At 42.6% G+C, this 23,844-nt stretch overlaps 1 protein-coding gene across 1 annotated transcript in view; it reads right to left on the reverse strand.

Annotated features, from left to right (window-relative positions):
- INTS9 (integrator complex subunit 9) overlaps positions 1 to 20,244 on the reverse strand; it is a gene marked incomplete at its 3' end in the record, with an annotated part of 34,879 nt that extends 14,635 nt beyond the window's left edge. Inside the window, exons 1-7 of the mRNA XM_010181244.1 lie at positions 20,108 to 20,244; positions 15,408 to 15,468; positions 13,044 to 13,106; positions 8,316 to 8,455; positions 6,664 to 6,750; positions 2,328 to 2,448; positions 156 to 290 (exon numbers count right to left, since the gene is read on the reverse strand). Of these exons, the coding sequence (XP_010179546.1) occupies positions 156 to 290; positions 2,328 to 2,448; positions 6,664 to 6,750; positions 8,316 to 8,455; positions 13,044 to 13,106; positions 15,408 to 15,468; positions 20,108 to 20,172 (672 nt within the window). The remainder of the gene's footprint in view (positions 1 to 155; positions 291 to 2,327; positions 2,449 to 6,663; positions 6,751 to 8,315; positions 8,456 to 13,043; positions 13,107 to 15,407; positions 15,469 to 20,107) is intronic.
- Positions 20,245 to 23,844: the final 3,600 nt, after the last annotated feature.

A 23,844-nucleotide genomic window follows, 5' to 3' on the forward strand; every position in this document is an offset into this window, starting at 1 on the left:
ATACTTGTTTTCTCAATGACCATTAAGTCTGTTCAGCTGCTGTAAGAGGTACCTTAGTACAGCTTCTGTACTACAGCTGGATTAAGCCCTGCTATTTTTTGTGTGTGTACAGACACTTTCCCCTGTAGAAGACTAACAAAAGTCAGCGGCTGTACCTGAGGATGTGTTGTAAGCAGAGAAGATCCTGAAACATAGGAAACCTTTTCATAGTGTGACTGGATAATCCAATTGGAACTTCCAAGAGCGTAGCCTGAGCTGAGAGGGGTGACCTGCACAGCACCGAACAGCTCCTGAAACACACAGCAAGAGACATTAACCTCAGCGAGCCCCCAAGAGAAGTCAGAACAGGTCATTTTAGAATAATTTTATCACCTGTGATAACAATTTAAAGTATTTCTGCTACTCAAAGCCTTTCCGAAGCTATTTTCCCAAGCTTTATGTCTCCTGTTTTTATTTAACCATGTCTAACAGGACACATGCTCCGAGAAAAGCTTTTCCTGAAGTAGGGCCTTCATCAAGTCTCTCTTCTATGTGAATTCTATGGCATCCAACTGAGTTCACACTGAATCGTGACACTGAATGGAGGAATCAGCCTGGGTCTTGATCCTCTGCCTGTCTTTGCTGTATTGACGAAGTTTGTAGGAGCTTTACAGCTTTGAAAACTCGATACTCCCTTCGCCAAATTTTATTGACATGGGTCAGCAGGAGAGAAGGAAGGACAAGTAGTTCTGTACTGATATAAAACTCTTGTTTGGGTTACACATTTTGCTGTGGAAAACATAAGCTTAACTTCAGACTCACTCATTTTCTAACTTCATTTCCTTTTAAATGCTGTCTACTGGTGATTTAGAAACAACACTATAAACGTAATCCAAATTTTAGTTTTGACTCTAAGCATAAGCAGCCTGACAGTTGTCTCCTTTCCGGGCCTCATCAGAAATTGCCTTCTTTATCTGTACACAGTAATGTGTTTGAGTTGTTTTGAGAAAGGAAAGTAAGCCTGCATGTATATCTCACTAATGTGATCTACTTTCTGGTTACTGAATAATAGAACAAGCATCTGATTCATGCAATACTAATGATTTTTCTAGTATCTCAGTACATATTTGGATCTCTTGCAAAACAAAACAGGGTCTCCATCCCTCACAGTGTGTAAACCAAGGCTCTAGATTCTGCTAATACGCAGACACGTAAAGTGGACAACAAACCACTCTTGATGCTGTCCTGGTTTGGGTTAATTGGCTAATTAAGGTCTGATAATTTTAAAAGTCTGTTTTGGGAAGAGATTCAACATGCTCTGCCTCTTTGTTACCCAGTAACCATAAAGGAATGATTAGCTCAGATGCACAGATCTAAAACTAGGTGAGATGCATCCACACTGTAAGGATAGTCAAAACTGAACAGGAATCACCCATGGATACTGAGAAAATCCAAATGCCCTCAACCTGCCCAGGTGCTAAACAAAGCTAATACTTTGTTGTTACTTATGTCAGCAGCCACGGTAGTGGTGGCTCAGGGTCTCTTTCCACCAGCACCACACAAACCCAAATCCACCAAATTTTGTAGACAGCAGCCTTGGCTACTCTTTCAAACTTACTCGTTAACAGCAGTCTCCAAAATATAGTGGCCCATTGCATAAGAAAAGGAAGCAAATAAAAAGCTTTGGGTACACAACTTACTTTAACCCACATTTTTATTTCTTAATAGCAGGTATTACGGCCCACACGCTGCCTACAAGCCATAAAGGAACAGTGTATGTGCAGACTACAGAATTGTTGGTTCAGTTTATTCTAGAAACTGCACTGGATTATAGTCAGCAGCATTATAGACAACAAATGTTAGCTGGGAACGCTGGAAAAGGAGGTTTTGAAGTTCAGGTCGAACCATTAGGTTTTGTTTACAATCCCTAATTTGCAGCATAAAAAAAAGTGGAGGCTAAAGCACTCAAAAGATTCCCAGAAGTGAGATACAGTAACTCAGACGGGGATGTGGCTTACAGACAGAGAGGATACACTCATTTGGTGCATCCTCCCAGCTCTCAGTGGGCAGCCATCCACTCCAAATTAACAGGTATGCCGCCTTAAAATTGGCCTCCCTGAGGAAGAGGAGAAACAAATGGATACTCCCCGATTTCACCAAACAAGAACCTTCGTGGGATGCAGACAGAGGGACATGCAATTTAATCTTGTTTTCCTAGGCTAGGGTAACTAGATCTTATGCGGGACCTAGAGGGTAAAATAGAAAAGGAAGGGCATTTCCACAGAAAAGCTGGGAAATGAGAAGTTGTTAGTGTAGGTTGACCTGAAGACAGCTTTATGGGTACTTACAATTTTCTGAGAATACCCCACCAGCTGGATTTTACTGAGCGCAGCATTCACTTCTGGCATGGTGTAGCACTTCCTCCACATAGACACCTCCACTGCGTCCTTCAGAGGGGCGGGCAGCAACCTGCAAAGATCAACACGGTCTGGGTGTTTTCAGAACTTCCTGATGGACCATCAGCTTTTATTCCCACTTAGATTCTCCAGATCTTAGTTTTATCTCCTTTTTCTTTTTATTTTAAATATGCCCGGTGCTTCAAAGTGAGGCACAAGACTTTCTGCCTGTTGAGGAGCTGAACCACGCTGCCCATTTTGCCGCACTCCAAAGGCTGCTCTCCTTCAGCTCTCTCTGTTGCTGCTCCTATGCAGCCCTTTCATCAAAGAAGGAGCTGTGATGAAGGGGTTATAGCAGCTCTTGTGGTATTTTCACCACTGATGAAAGATGTTGGCTGATCTGACATATTAACATGAAACGCACCACTAGAATCGATGACTGGGATCTTGGATCAGCATCAATTTTGCACATCCTAAGAATCTGAAAACAAAAGTAAGCCACAATCTCGTGATTAAAATGCAGGGACCTGACCATGAACAAAGGCTGGCTCTGCTCTCATTATTGTCACCAGTGTCTTGCAGGAACACGTCCCTGCACCTCAGCTTCTTTGCCTTCAAATCAGATACCCCACTCGCCTTCCAAGCGTGCTGGCAAGGATACATTAGCTGACACTGCAGAGCTCTTTGAAATCCCCTACACGGAAGTATTTAAAATGTTTTACACCAAAGTAAAATCCATCCAGAATTGCAAGTTAGCTGGACAGCGTTGTCAAGGGAAGAAGTGAACTGTAATGTCACAGCCTGTAAGAGAGATGGCTAACTTCTGGGAAATAAATCTTCCTTAGCAACATGAACTGAGGCAGGAAGCAGCTCAGCTGCCAAATGCATAAGAAGAATAGGATTTTTTTTGTATATTAAACCAATGCTAAATCAAAGGCTAATTCAAACCAATTTCCAAAGATTTATGGAAATTGGTCAAGTTTCTTTGATCAATTTGTTTAAAGGAATTTAATTTATTGTTATATCTACTAGGTCAGTGAACTCCTCCATAATTTAAGATACTGAAGAAAGGATTAAGGCCAGCTATTGCCAAGATCGCTGTACAGGTCTAGTGCGATAACTGTAATTCCAGCACACGCCGGCTGAAAGCATAACGCGCTTAAGGAAACAAACAAAGCGTTCAAGGTCTTTTTTGGGAAGTCATAAGCAACAAAAGGCCAAACAATGTGGATAGTTGTCCACCACTGCACTGAAGCAAATTGCCTGTAAAAGCCTTTAACCTACCATAAGAAGCATTTAGTGTAGGATGCTTTCAGGAGCTTCTCTTCTGGGAAGAGGAGAGTATATCTCCAGGTAATGGAGAAAAGTGGGGAATTGTCCTTGGTGATTGAAGGAAGTTTCTATTAGCCTTGACTCTGTGGCTACGCTGTAAATATCCTGTGATCCCCACCAGAAACCAGTGGCACCAGTCTCCAGTGGTATCATCCTTTGCGGCATGGCACACAGAGACAATGAGGGCTGCTGGCTCCTCAGATGTGCCCGTGCTGGCATTCAACCCATCACTCACGCTCTTAAAATCCATACAGGAAGTTACTGGAGGATACTTTGACTCACTTTATAGAAAGATCTATGAAAACATCAAACGGGGAGTCGACAAAGTGTCTTTCATAGGGCAAACTTCCCCTTTAGCCCCCTGAATCCTAATCAGCATGAAAGATATCCTGGTTGAGCACGTGTAGAGCTTCCATGAGACTGCTCATTTAAAATAAAAACCAGTGGTAATAAAACTTGCTAAGCAATTAGTTCAGACTGAATCTGATAATGGAAAAACGTAAGGCACTATAATGAACTTATTATATTTTACACAGTATTTGCATTTAAAATGCTTCAGTGCTTTATCTAATGAAGATGATAATACTTTGTGTTTTATACTAACTATTCTGAGTAGAACTAGCTGAACTGTAAAGCAGTAATGGTGACTGATCAGCCAGAAAAATTAAAGTTAGACTCAGAAGTAATAAGTATTCTGCTCTAGCAACCGACAAATATCCAAAAACAAATTCACCAAGGATCACATTTTCTTAAATAACGGATGTCAGTCCAACCCTGCGTGTGCTATTAGCCAGGTGTTAATTTGGGGATCAGTAGATGTTTGCTCACATGCTATAATAATCAGTTCCATTCACGCTTGCGTGACACTTGTCACCAGGAATCTCAAAACACTTGGCAAACATTAATTAAGTCCCTGTATACCCTCTATGGTAGATAGGGGCTCCATTTTACACAAGCATAGGGAGCTGAAGGGGGAAACTCGGAGCACAGCGGGGCACAGTTGGAATTCAGATTTGTCCCCCTGTTCCAGCTCAAACAACGCTGGCTCGTACAACCATCACGGCAGAGTTTATGATACGTAGACTTATGTTACTAAACAGTTACTACTGGGTACGTTTTGCTGTCCCCACTAGCACAGTATTTCTTTGCTTTGCCTTTAACTAATATTTGGGCAAGGTGTGTATTTTACTTGTGAAAGTTGAGGGATCTGCCACCTGATCAAGGATCCCAACAACGTACAATACTGTGGCAGTGCTCTGTGCTCTACAGAGGTCTTGCAGCGGGACAGAAGGGTTGGTCCTGTCTATCCCTGGGGGTGAGGTCTTACATCTTCCTCCTACCTCGACTGGTACCCCATTACAACAGCTGCTTGAGAGTACCAAGGAGGAAGTGTCAGTGTTGGGGCACTTCCCAAGCAAATGAGACAGAAAAATGTATTTTAATCACCACTCCAACAAAGAACCTGTTTGCCTTCTACAGCAGTTGAATCCGAACAAAGATCACCTCTCGTGTTCGCCTCTGGAATAGTCAACAGCACACAAAGTGCCAGACAGCACTTTTTCTAAAATACGACCACCAGGAAAGTGACATTAAATGAGCTCTGAGATATATGATCCTCCTCTAAACCATGCATACAAAACACATGCAGCTGTGTGACGAGAATAATGGCTCCGGTCCTCGCTCTTCACACCACTGTGAGCTTCAGGAGTGGTTCTGGTCAGGCCAGCGGACTCCAAAATTAAAAAACATCCACCACTATTCTGATGACAGTAATATTGAATCATAAATAATTCATAAATATATGAATATTTATTAACCAGCACAAAAATCTTGATCAACTTTATTGTCTTTGGCTTTGTTTTACATCTGTGTTTTACTTGCCTTCTTCAGAAGAGTGAGAGTTACAGCGCTGAGATAAGGCTGCTCCTAAGCTCACCAGGGGAGCACAATATATAGCTAAACATATGTTAATTTGGATTTTTAATTCCTTTGCTTTCTGATATTGGAAAATGTCAAGACTACTTTTATAATGTATGAAAGAATTAATTTTTAGTAAACTTTTAAACCAAGCCACGTCAAGAATTAGGAATAGAAAATGGGAGATCAATTAAAAATGCACAAAGTAGCTTTTAAAAATAACTTTCTAATTAACCAGCCTTATCTTTAGTATGTGCTAAAAACAAAACTGGCTCCTCCATAGAACATGGTGTGCACTAAAATTCTTTTTCTTTCCAAAGAAAGCATTATCTGCAATTATAAACTGTATGGATCATTTTAAAACTATATAGGCTTTCAAAATTTTAGATGGAGAAGATCTTAATTTTGAGCACCTTGTTCTTACATAAAGACGAAATAAAGGTCATGGAGTTTCCAACTGACCATTTTTTATTCAAATTTCAATTTGTTTCTAAGCTTTGAAAGAAAGTAAAAAAACCACCTCTGTCATCCAAGCATAAAAGAGGCTGCAGCCCTGGGAAGAAAGGCAGCACTGCTCTGGGGTTGGCCACCAGTGACTTCCAACAGCTGTGTCCTGACTTCCTTAGCATTTCAGCAAACATGAAATGCAAATATAATTTTAAATGACAATTATTCCAATGCAATATAATTAACTTTGCTAATTTCAGCAACTTTTTATGATGCTAATACAAAAATCTGCTGGTTTTATCTTCCATCACGGAGCTAAACTATGTGAGAGGAGATCAGGGAAGACTTTTGTGTTATCAAGCCATCCTCCAGGAGTCAAACTTGTGTGGTTGTTCGGAAATATAACAACGTGCAAATCATTAAAGAAAGAACCAATGCAAGAAGTCATCGCTGTAAACCTCTTTGGCTTTTGTTTTCTGCTTGTGGTAGTAGCAATCTCAACTGGTGGCAGCTGAGCCATCGTTACAGTGAATTCTAAACACTGGTAAGTGTTTTTGGACAGTCACCCTTTCCCAGTGGGTTTGTTCCTTACCTCTGTACCTCCTTGTTCTTCCACATGGAGGCAGACTGAGCCTTTGGCACCCGTTCAATGGAGTTCACCAGTTCTTCCATGAGAAGTCTGAAAAGACACCAGAACTGAATCAGTATTGCAGCCGTTCACAGAGGAAAACATTAGCCCAAACGTTTCCAAAATATCACACAAATTGAGGTTCTCCTCACAGCAACTACCCCTCACTAACATCACTCGTTTCCTCATGGAGCGCATCAAACTCAGGTGAGTCCAAATCTCTCTGCCTGGTTGTGACAGCAAAGGACCCAACCCACTGGGTTCTGGGTTATCTGGAAAATGGCAGGACAAGAGGAACTCCCAAATCTCTCTCTTGCTGTGCAAGACAATTTCTATGTTACTGAGTGCTTGTCACACAGAATTAACAGCACATATGAAGAAAATTCATTAAGTGATGCCTGTTCATCACTTGCAGAAGCCAAGCACATTGTCAGAGTGAAATCTCCTCGTCCACAAACGCACAACACAGCATTTGAGACAGAAAAATGTCAGGCATTAAAAACTGGCACTACAGGTTTCACTGTCCAAAACTAAACAGCGCTTGTAATTGTATACATGGTGCCCCTTGGAGGTAGGAAGTGACAGATTTAACTGCAGAAGAATGGCATCTGAATGAGTTGGGGTGGGGAGAAGCACACCAGGATACTCTCCAACAAGACCATGCTTGTTAGCTTCAGCTATGGGCAGCAATACCCCAGAGCTCTGCTATTAGGTTCATATTTATACAATTCCTTTCTCCTACAAGGACCTTCAGTTTCTGTTTGTTTTTACACAAAGGGAGAATTACTCTGGCGTGGAAAGTTTGCATAGGACCTTTAATACACAAAGATTCCTGCCCCAAAGTGCTTACTGAGAAGTTCAGATACCACAGCCTAATCTGCTTTCTAATTATTGAACGTGGCAGCCGCTCTGCATGGGAGATGCACACAGCACAAGTCCAGTTGGACTTCACGGAGGGCCAAACCTGCAGCCTTTGGTATTGATTTGTCCAATCAACAGACAACTTTGTAAGAAAAGACTGCCAAATCTGACGATCAAGTATTAAGTTTCTGACTGCGTTGTCAGGTCTTACATTTTCTGCTTCAGTCTCATATTTCTGTTGTTTTTCTCAGTGCTTCTCTTTGGGGTTCAGAGCTTATGTATCTCAACCATCATTTGAGATGAAACCAGCTCAAATTCCCTTCCATGGTGTGGAGGAAAGTGTGATTTTATGAATTTCAAATGTTGAAAAACTACAAGGCAATAATGTCAAAGTAATTTATTCCTGAAAAGACTGGTGATTCCTCTTTTGTTTAAGGGGAGCAGAGAGGAGCAGGAGAGATCTTTAGTTCATGGTTTTTGAAGGTCTGAAGTTGGCTATACTCAAGATCTACTGTCCCACATCTACTGCCTGGACTCAACACAAAGCACCTGCTGTAAATGGTGAAGACAGATGGTTCCAGAGGTTGGGAAACATTGAGTTAACACATTTGCAGCACTAAGGACTTGGCTGTCGTTCAGCTACTGCCTAAGAGCCTCTTCGGAACATTAGACACCACTCCTCTACCCATATTGTCCTTTACACCTTTTCCTTAGCGGTGATGAAAGAGGAGTTGAGAATATTAAGGGGCTTTTACCTGCCAATTTGAACAGTGGGCTCGGTGGCATACACTGTTCCAGTGAATCCTGTGTACTCTGTGATATAGGGCAACGCCATCATGCAGTGATAGTTTGAGATCAAGATTACATCTACTGTGGAGAGGTCAAGCAGCTCAGTCTGAAAACAGAGGAAAGAGATAAGCAACGTGTAACCCTTTCATGCAGTTTCAGCAACGGCAGAAAAACTTCTTGTATTTTTAAACTTTATGTTGGAGGAATTTAACTGGTTCATTAAAAAAAACGGTGGGGGAGCATGTCTTAGCTGTGGCAAAGATTAATGTTTCCCTTAAACAGGATTTATTTTAAAAGCCCCCTAAAATTATTCCCTTCTCAGATCTCAAAAGAAAACCACGTTCTGTGTCTGTCTGTCTTTCATGCAATGAAATGGCTGCCGTTAAGAGAGGCACGATGATTACACTTTTATCAAAAATCCACTGTGTGTGCTTCCTTAGGGAGAAACACTGCCCAGACACCAAAACTTCTGCAGCAGTGACTTAGCAGGATTGTCTCATATTTTTTCAGTGGCTTGTGGTGCTGTATCCAAGGACAGTGAGAGAGATGTATGTAGATTGTATTTATTCATCTGCTTAAAATAATTCTCATATTTTCCCAAACTAAATGCTTGGCATCTTTATCATTCACATTTTCTGCAGCGGGAGATTAAGCTCATTCATGGGATACAAGAAAACACGCGGGTGGGTCCAACTTGTTTTGATGTGACAGTCAGGACAGCAGTTCAGAGAGTGAAAGAAGATTTCACACATTGTTAAAGGAATTTTAATTAGAAATATTTACTGGTAATGCTATAAGAGAAACGGTGTCAAGTCAGAAATTTACAAGATATATGACCTCTAACTCAGTTATTATAGAGCAGCTAATGGAATTCAACACTCATCAAGCACATATTATCTGATTACAAGGCTTGGTCCAGCAATTTGAATAAAAAAGGCAAGAAAGTAGGTCACTCGGCTCTTCAGAGGGCTGACACAGTGCTCTGGTGACAAGCTGCTTAACTCCCAGTTCAGCGTTCATGGTTTCAGTCCATGATCACAGCTGATGTTGGAGGCATGATCTCCAAGCTGAGTACAGCAGATGAAAGAAGAAGGATGTTGAGATTCTGGAGCGTGTTCAGAGAAGAGCCATGAGGATGGTGAGGGCTCTGGAGAACAAGCCTTGTGAGGAGCGGCTGAGGGAACTGGGCTTGTTTAGCCTGGAGAAGAGAAGGCTGAGGGGAGACCTCAGCACCACCTACAACTGCCTCTAGGGAGCTTGGAGAGAGGTGGGTGCTGGGCTCTTCTCCCAGGTGATGGGGGATAGAACAAGGGGAAACGGCACCAAGCTGTGCCAAGGGAGGTTCAGGTCAGAGATAAGGAGGAAGTTCTTTACTGAGAGGGTCGTCAGAAGCTGGCACAGGCTGCCCAGGGAGGTGGTGGAGTCACCATCCCTGGATGTATTTAAAGAGCGGGTAGACGAGGTACTTAAGGATATGGTTTAGTGGGTAGACAGGAACGGTTGGACATGATGATCTCAGAGGTCTTTTCCAACCGAGCGATTCTGTGATTCTGTGAAACGCCACCCTCAGATTGATGATGGGGCACCCTTTTATTTTACTAAGCTCACCAGGCAGAAATACACTCACTGCGTGGTACTAAAGAGTCTGTTGACTCCTGCTCCTGCCATGCTCTTACTACTTCATGGTGCAATTTTCAGCCGTGTCCATACCACAGAGAATCAAATGGGGAGGTCACTCAGCCCTGTGAGCCATCAGGAAGATACAGACTACAACCCTCAAAGCTTCAGCATCCACGTCTCAGCATCCTAGAAGCATTTACTAATAGGATGAAAAAGGTGTCAAAACCAAAACAAGGTAAAATGTTCCCTGGGACTTGCGGCAATCTCACTGAAAAGTGCCTCTGAACTGAAGAGGTTTAAAAATGTTTCCTGAACGTGAAGTGAGAGAGACAAGAAGGTTGCCAAGTGCAGAGAGGGCTGCACCCTGCACTCTGACATGTGGAAGCGTACTCTGCTGCTGAGACAGCCCTTATCACCCTGTGGCTTCTGGATTACATTCAAAACTCTGCTTTCTTTGGCAATGGTGTTCCTGGAAGTGATACTGTGTTTCTCAAGCTAACTACTTTTGCAGACAACTTTCTTCAAAAGAAGTGGCGTGGAAGGAGACAAAGCCTCTTTCACACAAGCTCCTTCTTATACCGTGCTGCCAAACACCAGCAACGTCTCTACTCCGCTGATGCGTTCTGCTGGCCATGACATCTGAACCATTGCACCTAGAGATGTGTGCCGTGTATCACTACAGGATCTGCTCCTAGCGCTCGCAGAGGAGCCTTGGCATCTGCTGGGAACTTTGGGAACTGAAGCATTTGAGAGGCCATTTGTAAAGTCCCCACAGTTGTGACACACGAACTGGTTGCTGCATGTTGGGGTGGTTGTAGGTCAGAGAGGTTCTCCTTTGTGACATACGAACTGGTTGCTGCATGTTGGGGTGGTTAGTAGGTCAGAGAGGTTCTCCTCCCCCTCTACTCTGCCCTGGTGAGGCTGCATCTGAAATATTGTGTCCAGTTCTGGGCCCCTCAGTTCAAGAAGGACAAGGAACTGCTGGAGAGAGTCCAGCGTAGGGCTACAAAGATGATCAAGGGAGTGGAGCATCTCCCTTCTGAGGAGCGGCTGAGGGAGCTGGGGCTCTTTAGTTTGCAGAAGAGGAGACTGAGGGGAGACCTCATTCATGTTTATAAATCTGTAAAGGGTGAGTGTCACGAGGATGGAGCCAGGCTCTTCTCGGTGACAAACAATGATAGGACAAGGGGTAACGGACACAAACTGGAACACAGGAGGTTCCACTGAAATTGGAGAAGAAACTTCTTCTCAGTGAGGGTGACAGAGCACTGGACCAGGCTGCCCAGAGAGCTTGTGGAGTCTCCTTCTCTGCAGACATTCAAAACCCGCCTGGACGCCTTCCTGTGTAACCTCATCTGGGTGTTCCTGCTCCGGCAGGGGGATGGGACTGGGTGAGCTTTTGAGGTCCCTTCCAATCCCTAACGTTCTGTGAATCTGTGATTCTGTTCTGTGATTCTGCTGCCTTCTGGTTGTAACATGGATTGCTGGGAAACAGGGTTATGTTCAGTGATGACACTGGTATAAGGAAGCAGCAACTCCCCATATTTAGAGCTACACATGTGGGCATTTTCCAGCTCAACAAAGTAATCAGAAAGCCCAGGAGAAGCACCCTAAACTCCAACAGATCATCATTCCTGTGCATGGCCTCAACTCCAAAGGGAATCCAGAAACTGAACTCCATCCTTCCCAAGATCTGGGGCATAATGGCACTTTCTAGGCATACATATACTTCCTACATCCCTCTCTTCCACAGGACAGTAGCCAGAAAGCTCTTGAGAACCCAGAATTATTAGTTGTTGTTTGGTTTTGTGTGTGTGTGTGTGTCCATTCCTGTCAGGGAAAACAAGCAGTTGCACACAGATCTGTTGATATCACTTGCCAAAAACAGTTCCAGAGCTCCCAACTAGATGAATCAAGATGACAAGAGCCAGAAGCTGTAAGAGGTGTGTTTCATGAAAACAACAGACAGAAATGCTGTTGCCAGAACCCCAGCAAGCTGACAACAACCTTCCAGGAGTGTTTTGTACTTTCTGTCAACAAGGTCAGGCAGAAAGGGAAAAAAAAAAATCACTGCCCAAAAGCAATCATCTCTTTGAAAGACAGAAAAAACACCCCAACGTGAACTGAAAGAACTGATGTTACCACAGTCCGAGCAAAGAGGATACTATTCCCCATACTATTCCCCATACTATTCCCCCACCACTCCCTGCTCAGCTTTTTACTCCTCCAGCTTTCCTACATACACCATTCATCCGACCAGTCAGGTAAGCCCAACTAATTCAAACACTTTCTTACTTTCCTTTTTTTTAAAATCAGGTATTCTTGAAAATAAAACAAACCAGCTTGAGAAGCAGCTACTTGCAGTTGTATCAGTGGATATGAAGGTTCAGTTCTTCCCTCAAAGAGGCAGTGATGAATAGCTAAGAAGGCAGCACAACTTTTTAACCTAAATCAAACAGTGGCTTAACCACAGGGCTGGCTCCCCACTTACTTTCTTTTTTTTTAAAATCAGGTATTCTTGAAAAAAAACCAACAGCTTGAGAAGCAGCTACTTGCAGTTGTATCAGTGGATATGAAGGTTCAGTTCTTCCCTCAAAGAGGCAGTGATGAATAGCTAAGAAGGCAGCACAACTTTTTAACCTAAATCAAACAGTGGCTTAACCACAGGGCTGGCTCCCCAGAGAAGCTCCACCAGGCAGGTCAGGCCTCTGTGGTTAGAGAAGCAGCTTTCCTTGTCTTCATTCATAGCCTTTATCTAGATTAGCATGTGTATCCTGTCATAATCAAGTCCAGCTCACTCATATTGTCTTTGGAAGGCCCACAAAAAGGAACAGTTAAGTCTTATTCTTCTGTGAGATACTGATCTGCTCAAGGAGACCTTCCAGACCTCCCAAAATCATTGTTGAAAAGGGCTGTTTCACAGGTACTAGAGGCACCTTCACAACACAGAGGTTTTAGTAGTGTTATTTACTGAGTAGTAATAAATTAGCATGAATCTGATAATAATTACTTAGCAATTTTCTCCCCGTGATTGAATGGAGTCAGGTTTTTCCATAAGGATTGAATAAACTCACCTCTGGTAAACAGAACTCAGGCACCGAGTCTACAAACACATGGCCAGAGCACTCCTTTAGTTCCTGTGAGAAAAGCACATCAACAGAGGAGACACAAAAATACAATACAATGTTATTCCAATGCAGCAGATTTTGCACTTTCAAAACATTTTCTTTATCACAGGTAATTTCCAGCCCGTCACTCCATTATGTTTATTCCATTTCTAGACACAATTTGCTGTAACCAGACCTGCTGAAATTGTTTTCATGAGAGATGAGGCAGCTTATTCTATCAGGATCAGAAGTAAAGGATGACCTGAAAAGTGAGCCATGAAGACCACTCCTACTGGAAGTGCTTCTCTCCTGACCTGGAGGGTGTGCACAGCACCTTTATAGTGCCCTGGCTATCTTAAGAGTTTGGAATTTAGTGTTGGTTCCAAATAACATCAAACATTTTATATCTTATTAGAAGCAGAATACAATTTAAGCCTCTGTCTCAGAGCATTTGATGAAAAACTTTTTGGGGACTTAAGCTCCACGTGGCACTTTTTGTTAGATTTATCTCTATTGGATCTCTAGTTCTCTATTTTCTTCCTCTTTGTTCAAGGCTGACATCAGAAATCTTTGTCACATGAAAAATCCCATTCTTTCAGATCATGTATGGGACAAAAATATTCCCAACTGTAGTCCTAACACACCTCACAGGCTCCCTAGCACCAATTCTGCCTTCTCTCGTGGATGCTTCTCTTGCCTGTCCCAAAGCGAGTGGTCTCAGCCAGCTTCAGACTGACAGAATTAAAGATTGAATCCCATTCTTAATAATTACAGTGCACCTGCCAACTCATAACGAATGAGCAATTACATCTAGTGGCAGAAGTCTCCTAACCTCATCTCAAGGGAGTTCAAAATGATTAAAACTAGATCGCAGCAAATTTCAAAGCCTCTCCAGGACTTAAGTTTTATAACTGTCATCCAGAGAGGGCTATAACAGGAATGTCCACCTGACATGATAAAACATCCCCCTTTGACTCCTTCCCGTGCCTTTTTCCAGCATGGGTCAAAGAATTTACCATTCCAAGCAGTTACAACGGTCAAGGTGAAGGTAAGAGATGCTGCCTTTGAATTTTTAACACATGATTTCCATTGATGCTGTGTGACTTTGAATATTTCTCCTGCAGCAGCAGTACCACAGAAATGGGAATACACCAGATATAAAAATACACTGATAGCCGATCTGCTTTTGGGATAGAATGGAGCCCAAAGCTCTGAGACAGAGGCAAGGGTTCAAGAGAAACAAATTCCAGAGAATTCAAACCGGGCAACTCCATTCCTGTCCCTGAGTCCTGTCCCTAAGCCTCTGTAGCTCTGTGACTGCCAGTTACCATGTGCTGTGAACAGAGCTGGTACTATTTTACTAACAGAAATGCTGCCTATACAGTTTCTTTTGTCTCCAATGAGAAGAAAAATCAGGTCTTTAATCTATGATCTTCAGCTCCCTTGCCTGTACAAATCAAATCAATCCATTTTGTCCACCTCAAAGTCCTCTACAAAAGCAACTATTATTACTGTTTTCCTTTAATGTTCACATAGGCAGAGAACAGTCTATTAAAATAGTATTTTCTGTACTGATACCTATCGTTGCACACATTTGAAACAGATCTGCCTATTTTACTAACATCTGACATATTTTTGCGTTCATTGTTCCCTTATGGCACATCAAGCTGGATGCTGCAGTGCCTAGTTTTGGATGAAGCCCCAGATAAATTCTCCCTACAAAACTAATGTAATTAAAAGAGGGGAAAAAAGAAAAACTCCGTGTCTCTCATGTAGCTGAGTAAGTCCTGTGTTTTGGAATTAGGAGGCTGGAGATAATATCCTCCCTGCTATGTCCAGCAGCAGAACACATATTGATTTCAGAGGCCAAAGACATGCGTTTCCTCTGTAAGAAACCTCCCACGGGCAAACCATTCACTTTCTCATAGTTCTCCTGCCTAAAAAAGGGTATGATACCAACCTCATTTATAAGCATGCTATGAAGCTTTAGTGTCAGAAAAGTGAGACTGTTGAATAAAAGGCACTTTAAGAAGTCAAAGCACTATTATTTATAGACCTCTGTGAAATAAAAAAATATTCATACTGATGATTTCTGCATTTTAAGAGGAGTTTTTAAAAAGCCAGGCTACCTCTGAAGACCAAAAGCCTCAGAGTTGCTATTAGCATTTTGTTTCAAAACGTTCTGCTCTACAAGGACATCACGGCTGGTAAGGGTACACACAGAAACCTTTGCGATGAGTCAGCATGGAAGTACTGTTCCTGCAGTGCAAGCTCTTAACCTGTCAGGTAGTTTTTTGCATGGCAAGAAAATTGTACCCATCACTACAGTACCTTGTCCAGAAATGTGCTTCCATCTTTCAAAACCCAACCAGGAAGTTTGGACAGCCTGGGGCTGCAAAAAGAGAGAAAAAAATTATTGCAACATTAATTGTATCATTATCAGTCACTAAGCATAGACCTCCTATTTGGTGTCATACTGGAAGAGAACACCATTTCTGTCTCGGGGAACTAACAATCTCAATAAAACAGACAGACAGTTTCACTGTGTTTAAGTGTTCACTGAAATGACTTTTACAAATCATGATTATGACACTTATAAGTAAAAGGAATAAAAGGACAACGCATGCAGGTAGTTGGATTTTAGTCATTTCTGGTGAGAATTTCAGAAAGGCTCAGTGCTGCTGATGTTTCCTCACGGTGAAACTGGCTGCACAAACAGAAGGGTTAGGGCAGCAACAAACTCTATGCCTGATGCAACATAAAAGCACCATAAAACTGCTGTGGGACAGAAGACAACAGACAAATATTTCATTAGCAATGGCAGGGAAAGACCAATGCTTTGGACTTAAAAGTCATTTATAGACACAGAGGTTGTGATTTTATATCCACATAAACCATGGTTTCATGCTCAGGGCTCACTCTGAAAACGCTCATCAACAGCTGGACACTGCATTGACCTGGGTTGGAAGGACAAAGGGGCAAGGAGGTTTTGCTGTGAACTTCATGTTTTAAGCTGGCAGGTCTGGTACCCGTCAGCAATGGCAGGGTCCCTTTTTTTAAATGCTGATAAGGAAACTTTAATATTTACAGTAGTAACTGCTGCAGCATTTCTTGCTGCAATGAATGAGAGACTCATTCATACTTCACAGCGACATTTGTTTTTCGCGTGAGCCTACAACTTAGCTCTAAAAGCACTGTCTGCCCAGATTTAAGCATATATACAGAAATTTAAAAAAAATAATAAAAAGATGAAGACAGAATAGAATTGAACCCACCTGGAACCAAGCCCTGAAACAACCTCAGGTTTGGAGACAGAAGCCGAGAATCCGACTGCAATGAAATCTGCGAGTGTTGTGCACTTAACTTTATAGACAGGCAGGCTTAGAGGCTATAAGGGCTTTCAAATTTAAGATCCTGAAAACAGGAACTGATTCAAGGGCTCAGAGGAATGTTGTGTTCAGACTGACATCCATAGAAAAGAACAAATCCTAACTGGCGCTCCAGAAATTCAAAAGGAAGGAAAAAGGGGAAATCTAAGACTCAAGGAATGAAGAGGTGAGAGCAGAAGGATATGTCATCCAGAAGCTATGCCAGAGAAGTGCAACGCACTTTTGAGGATAAAGAGTAAGTCTGAAGAAGTCTGATGATAGAAAAGATGAAGTGGCTAAATGTACTCCCCACTGACACATTTAAAAGCACAAGTTAAGCACAGTATTTTGGAAACTGAGGGGGCAGAGCTGAATTAGTGCCAAGAGACTAAAAAAGCTGGGGAAAAAGCAAGAACAAACCACTCTGATATGCAACAACTTTGACAGACAAGGGAGGAGAGGACAGAGACCTTGGCTGGAAGGGACACCTGGGGGTCTGCAGTCCAGTGTCTCAAAGGCAGCACTAGACCAGGTCAGTCACGGTTTTGTGCAGCTGGGTCTTGCAGATCCCTGGAGCGTGAGAGTCCACAGCCTCACTGGGGATGGATGAAAGTGCTGAGAAAAACTTCATCACTGGGAGCCTAACGTCCAACCTGAGCCTCTTAAGACACAATTTGTGGCCATTAGCCCCTTATATTGCCTGCCACTGTTAAAAAGAGTTTGGCTCTGTTGGCTCTCTCCTTGTAGTCATGGGCTCGGGACCCCAACCATCCTGGAGCCCCCTGAACACCCTCCTGTTTCTCAGCATCCCTCTTTGACTGGGAATCCAAAGCTGGATCCATTTGTGGTTTCACCAGCACAAGTCAGAGCAGAATACACTTTCCTTTATATCCTTGCCCTATTCCCCCTAATTTAGCCTCGTATGCTGTTTGCTTTATTCATGATGAAAGAGCACTACTGACCTGTACTAAACCTGGTGTCCACTGAAGAGCACAGTCTCATCAAGATGGGTCTTGTGTGTGGGTGAAAGTGGAAATAAGCAACACAGGACAGAAAGGACCCTTTACCTTGAAGCCAAGAAGTAACACAGTTCCTGCCGACATAGTTTTGACATTGTAATAGAGTGATTGATTAATCCAAAATAGCTAGAACTGTCCCATAAATAATGTGAGCAAGTGTGTCATGGCTAGACAGGAAAGGTTAAGAGCTTCCCACATGTTCATTTTCCCGTTTTGCATTTGACTTTGGTACAGGGGAGAAAACTCCAGTTGACAAACCTCCTTTAAAGTACATGAACTGGCATAAAGTGTTGGGCAAACGCAGGTACTTTGCACACGCTCCGTGGGCTGGTGAGAACAAGGACTGCCATTTCCAGGACAAGGTGGAATCTAAATACCTTTTGATGGGCTTTTTTTGAAGAGCAAAGAACTTTAAAAAATGCTCAGTCCCTTTAATGACACAAACACTACAGCGCTTTCCTCTCACAGATTAAAGCACAGGCTCTCAAAATGTTTGCTCAAGGAGGGTCCTGTGCCAGGTACAACACAGGATTTCGCTGCATAACAAAGATCCTCTGTAATATCATACCCTTATGTTCCACAGAGGTAAAGTGTAGGGCACCTTTGCAGACCACATACTGAGACTTGCAGAACCCGAGTAGCTCATGGATCATACTTTAGGGACCTCTGGTTTAAAGACAGGAGGGACGCACAGCTCCTCTCCGCTTAAGACTTCATGTGGGTCCATCTCAGCCTAGCTGCCAGCAGCAGCACATCTGGCTCAGAGAGGACATACAGCTGGTGATAACCCCAGATCTGACAGACCTACGTTCAAATTCTTGCGCTGCTACGTGCTTCACGCAAGACCTCAGGCAATCAGTCCTTCTTGTAGCCTCTCATCTGGAAACTGATGGTAATGTCAGCTCTCTGTCACCTGGCCATGTTGTGTTGATACTACGCATTTGAATTTCAGAGGTATTTAGACATCATGGTAATGGAGACCTGATATGTAATGGTACAGCTATGGATACTACAGGGAGATAAGGACTTTTTAGCAGCAGCCACATTCCTCCTCAAGTTTTTAACTCATTTCCACAACTCCCTGCAGGACATCTGTTTTGTAGAGTACTGAAGAGATCAATTACTTGTCCAAGTCCATGTGCTTAGGACAATCCTTGCTGTAAGGGGTGTTCAATCACCTTACCGACAAGATTGATTGGATTTAAATCCAACTGTTTGCTCCGATTCCACTGGGCCATCAGGGGTCAAATCTGACATTCTTTCTTATTGAGTTTGAGTCATTTTAGCGCAGATATTCTGGAGGTACTTGGGGAATTCCAGGTTGTGACCTGCAATTTGGCTGTTCATTCCCAGGGTCTGCTATCAGCAGACAAAGCTGGCATATCCCCGGGGAGCGTTGATGCCTGCAGTTCTCAAAAACCTCTTAAGCCTTTGTTCAATCACCTAATTTTGCTGCTTGTTCCTCTCGAAATTTCCCTTCTCTTTTTGGGGTGGGAGAAAGCGATTGCAAGGCAATTCTGTCTATACTTGGATTGCCCAAATTTTCTGGATCCCGTCAAAATCTACTACTGCCCCTAAATGTTGTAGTTAGCAATTGCATTATGAAATGGGGCAAAAATTGATTATCCCACTGATCCATCTTAAAGCATCTGTTGCCTTCTCTACAGCAGAATGTGAACTTCACATTCTTGAAGAACAATGCATACATTGTCTATTCTTTCCCTCTTCAAAGAATAACAAATCATAGGAAGTGCTAGAAAAACTGCTTTAACTTCATTAGGTTGTTTAGGAAGGTCCCTTTCCCCATCATATTCTCCCCATCTCAACCAAGCTTCCCCTGTACCCAGAATGTTCCTCCCTTGTTGCCTTGTTGTGGATTAAAGTTACTAAATGGCTTTTGTGAAAACTCCTACTGCTTCCCATCACCAAGAGTTACTCATTCCCACCTTTCCAACTCCTCATTTTGTAATTTATTCCATTTATGCAAGACACAAATCACCCTAACTGAATATCCAAATTCTTCTAAAAACCTGGGAAAATACAACTTTGTAGTTAGGGCACAGGAGGGGGAGTTTTGATCTCGGGTTTCTCTTCTAGACTCTAGAAGTTTCACTGCCATTCCATTCCTCTGCCCAGCTGCACTGCCCTTTTATTTATTTATTTTTTAAAAGGGAACAATTATGCCATCAAGTCAACTAAGGAGGACTGTTAAGTGCTATTTTTCTTTGCATTAGTCTGAGCTCTGAAGAAAAGCCTGAGAAGAGGGTGGTTGAACAGTACTTGCTGGGCTCCAGCACTCCATCTCAGTTACCCATTTATCTCATCTTGTACGAAGAAGCCAGAAAGATGACAGATATGTGACCTCACTTGTGCTGAGCAGTTGCAGCAATACTTTACTGAAGCTTAGAATAAATTATCTAGAAAAAGCAATCAATAAATCCATAAAATGTCTTCCGTCTACTGAGCCAAAGGACGTTATTTTGATAAAGAGAATTTTTAAGTGAACAAAGTCTATTTATGATATCAGGTGATGCTGGTCATTTGTACTCATCCCCTCCCTCCTTCCAATACACCATTTCACGCAGAGCACTCCGAGTGCAACCCAAGAAGACACGACTAAGTGCTCACAGGCCGCAGAACGTACCTCTGAACCAGCGGCAACGGGAGGAAATTGAGGGTAGACGTCATGTCCAGTCCGCAGTCCAACATGATGGTGGTGGATTTGAACTTGAGCACGTTGCATGGTAAGGTTGGATGTCCTGACAGGCAGTACTGGAAGAAGAATATGAAGATGAGTTACTCATTACCTTTACCAACAGAGTAAATCCTCATGAAATGTGCATTTTTCCCCCAATTTTTAATCACATAATTTCATACAGACCAGCACAAAACCTGATTTCCTACGAATCTGTGTCTCACAGCTTTGTGTGCTGAACAGTATTAATGGATATTAAGTATATTAATGTATATGAAGTATAATGTGTGTGTTGAAGGGTATTAAGGGGCAGATTTTCTTCAGACAAGGTTTTCTGTTCACAAGGACTGACAACATGCCATAGCTCCTCTATCCAATTTAGGACACACAGAGAATCTCTTTTTTTCTAACAACCATCTATTTTCACAAAAATCCTAAGCAAGCAGTATGTCTAAAACTCTAACTGCAAAACTTGGCTGAAATTGGCTAGCGAATTTATAAATTACATGGGGTGGAAAGGGAGGACTCCTGCAGGAACACAAGTTTTATTTCCTTAAGAAAGCAGCCTAAACAACCAGCGAAGGGGCAGCCCACACCTTCTGTGGCTGCTTGGCACAGATGTGCAGAGGAAGCTGGATGGACGTGTGCAGGGCTGCAGCTCTGGGGCACACTCTCACCTGCTTTTTGTCTTGCTAAACGCAAACAGGAAACACAGGGGAATGGACAAGTACCTGAAAGGAAGGGTTTGTGTACTGAGAAATCCCAAATGCTTTGCAAGTTTAATGAGGCAGTGAGCAGGTTATGTGCAGGGGCACTTCAGCATCATTGAGATGCAGTCACCTCTTGTATGGAGAGCGGCAAACATTTAACGAGGCACAGGAGCCGATGAAGCTTTGAATAAGAAGAGAAGTGAATAAAAATGCCAGCTTCAAAATGTGGGATTAGAAACGTAAGTGTCTGAATAGAGCATAGGCCGCCTCCACACGAGGGTTTCTCTTCTTTGAGGAGGGATTGCAAGAATAAGAGATTTTGCTTCTGGAATACAAGATGCTTGCATCTCTGGTAGCATCTGGCAGCACAGCAACGCTCAGGTGGCCAAACTTCAGCTTTTAAATTCAAGTTTTGGTCGATTAAGATGAAAAATATCAATTGGTCGGCCACGCACCGCACTAGAAACACACCCAGTCATTTTCTAAGCCATTTATACCTTATGCTTCCTTTCTGCATGCTGCAAAGTGGAAAGAAGGCAGATTAATAATTCCATTTTCTACCTCTGCTCACAATACGTTAACACAGGCCTGCAACCGTCTGGATTAACAGCTCCCAAGGAGTGTATTTACATACATCGACAAAAAACCTGTTTTAAATGATATTTAAATATTAAAAAGCTACTAACCCCCAAATATTAAATTAAAAGCATCGCAAAGGCTTTTGTTTAAATTCAGAAAGTCTTCATTATTAAGGAGCAACATTACATTTTGCCTGCTGCCAGAAGAGTTTAAACAAAACGTGAAAGATGCAGAAGTGAGAATACAAGTGAGGAATTCAGTTGTTTTATTCGCAAATGTAAAACACGCAAGTGAAATTAAGTTCCCACCAGACCAGAACTTTGACAACTGAAGCTATAAATCCGAGTAAATAGAAAGAAATGAAGGAAGAAATAAGATCTAAACTTTTTTTTGGTAGCTTTTAAACTATCTGTAATTAAAAAAGGCAATGAAATATCACCACTTTGAGCAGGAAAACACTTTCTTGCTTTTTTTAAAAATCATGAATAGGATCACGACCCTGACATCTACGAGCTAACTGGAAAATCTTCCTTTTTTCTTCTTTAAAAGCATCTAAAATAATCTATATCTCTGGCTGTCACGCTGTGGTAAATGGATTCCTGGGAGTCAATGGATTCTTTTTACCAGATTCAAGTAAAGTGACTTTAAAAAGAAAAAGGCAGTTCATATATGCTGTGCAGCTATTTGCACAGGTGACATTGCCGGGCCTGCACCTCTGCTAGAATTTTAGATTAGGGATACAAGAATCCGAGTGTTTGCACTAACTATATCTTAGAAGTGTGATCATTTCCAGACGGGCACAAAGAGGTGAAGATGAGGGTTGATTCCAACTGCCAAGGCTCTCACAGAGGCAGGTTCTCAGCAGACATCGGGTTCACACCAAGCGCTCGCCAGCTCCCAGCGTCTCTGGTGATCTCATGGATGGCAAAGTGACAGGAAAGAGATGATGTCTCACGCTAGCAGCTCCAAAACAGTCAACACTTTGCAGGTTAAAGCTCTGAATTCCAACTGAAGCCAAGAAATACTGCAGTGCATTCTTCCCGTATTAATATCACACGCTAGCTTAAAATCTAAGGGGAAATTTGCAACTGGATTTGCCTGGACCAAAGCACATTTGAACTCATAGGAGTCTGACATTTCCACTGGATTCTGAATCAGGTCTGGAGTTCATCACCTCTACTTTGTTCTTCCAAATTCAACCCAAATAAATGAGAAAAAGAGCATGAAATAGCACCCAAATCCACACCACCCCTCAAGATTCAGCCAAATCTGGTCTTATGCCCCCCAGATCTAGATACAGGTCCAAAAATGTTACAATCCAGATTTTAGACAGCTTGTGTTTCCCTCCCAACCCCTTCCCATTCTCTACTGCTACGTGAGACTTTACACACAACAAAGAACTCCGCATTTCCACCATGGTCTTCATTTAAAGATTTCTCAGTTTGATTTTTTTTTTTTCTCCTTCTGCATTATATCAGCCTCGACAATCACATCCAGAAGTGCTTAGCTTTGCAGAGTTTGTCCCACTGGTAGTATACATCCACGCACAGAGACTTAATTGCATACGTAAGATTATGCAGGATCAAGCTCTTCAGCCACCTGCTTACCGAATTAATTTTACCGTTACACCACAGATAGTGATTTATTGGAAGTCTCAAAACCAGCTCAGAATCCAAGTTCACTTTTATAATGCTTCCTCAAGACAAACTGCTCAGTCCCAAAACTGAGAGACAATCTTATGTTTAACAACCGTGCAAGTTAAGGTTAAACGAACCAAATGGCACGGTCAGGTATTTTGAGAGCTGCTTTGGTTTTCCTCTCCAAAGAATTGCAGTGCACAATGTGAAACAGGGAAATGCTCCCTGAAAAATAAAGTAGTGGCTGAATCCAAGGGCTCTGGGAAAATTAAATGGTTGAAAAGGGAGATCTAGAGAGGAGACCAGTACGGGTAATGTATTTTCTGATAACCATCCCTTTAGAAGACTGCAATATCAGAACCAAAATATTTGTCAGAAGCATAGCGCGCCCTTGACAAAACTATTCCAGGCTGATTTTATTATTAGCAATTATCTGTATTTCCATCAGACTGCCGATGGAAAATGATTTTATCATGAACCACGGGGGTTTATTAATATTTATTAATGCTCCTAGACACGTGCACTGGGCCAACTCCATGGCGAGACTCGTGTTTGAGGGCAGGAAAGCAGAGAAACACCACCTCCACCTCCTCCTTCTGCTTCTCCTCCTCCCGAATCTCAACGATGTTCCTTCCGATCCAAACCCCCAAACCTGACGGTGGGGCACGGCGGCAGAGGGCCGGAGCAGAGCCGCTTGCCTGGGCCTGTGCCCCTTCCCGCACCCCGGTACCTCACACCCCCACCTGCCCCGGCCTCCCCT

The sequence above is a fragment of the Mesitornis unicolor genome, unplaced genomic scaffold (assembly GCF_000695765.1).
Source record: "Mesitornis unicolor isolate BGI_N332 unplaced genomic scaffold, ASM69576v1 scaffold1113, whole genome shotgun sequence".
Classification (NCBI taxonomy): domain Eukaryota; kingdom Metazoa; phylum Chordata; class Aves; order Mesitornithiformes; family Mesitornithidae; genus Mesitornis; species Mesitornis unicolor.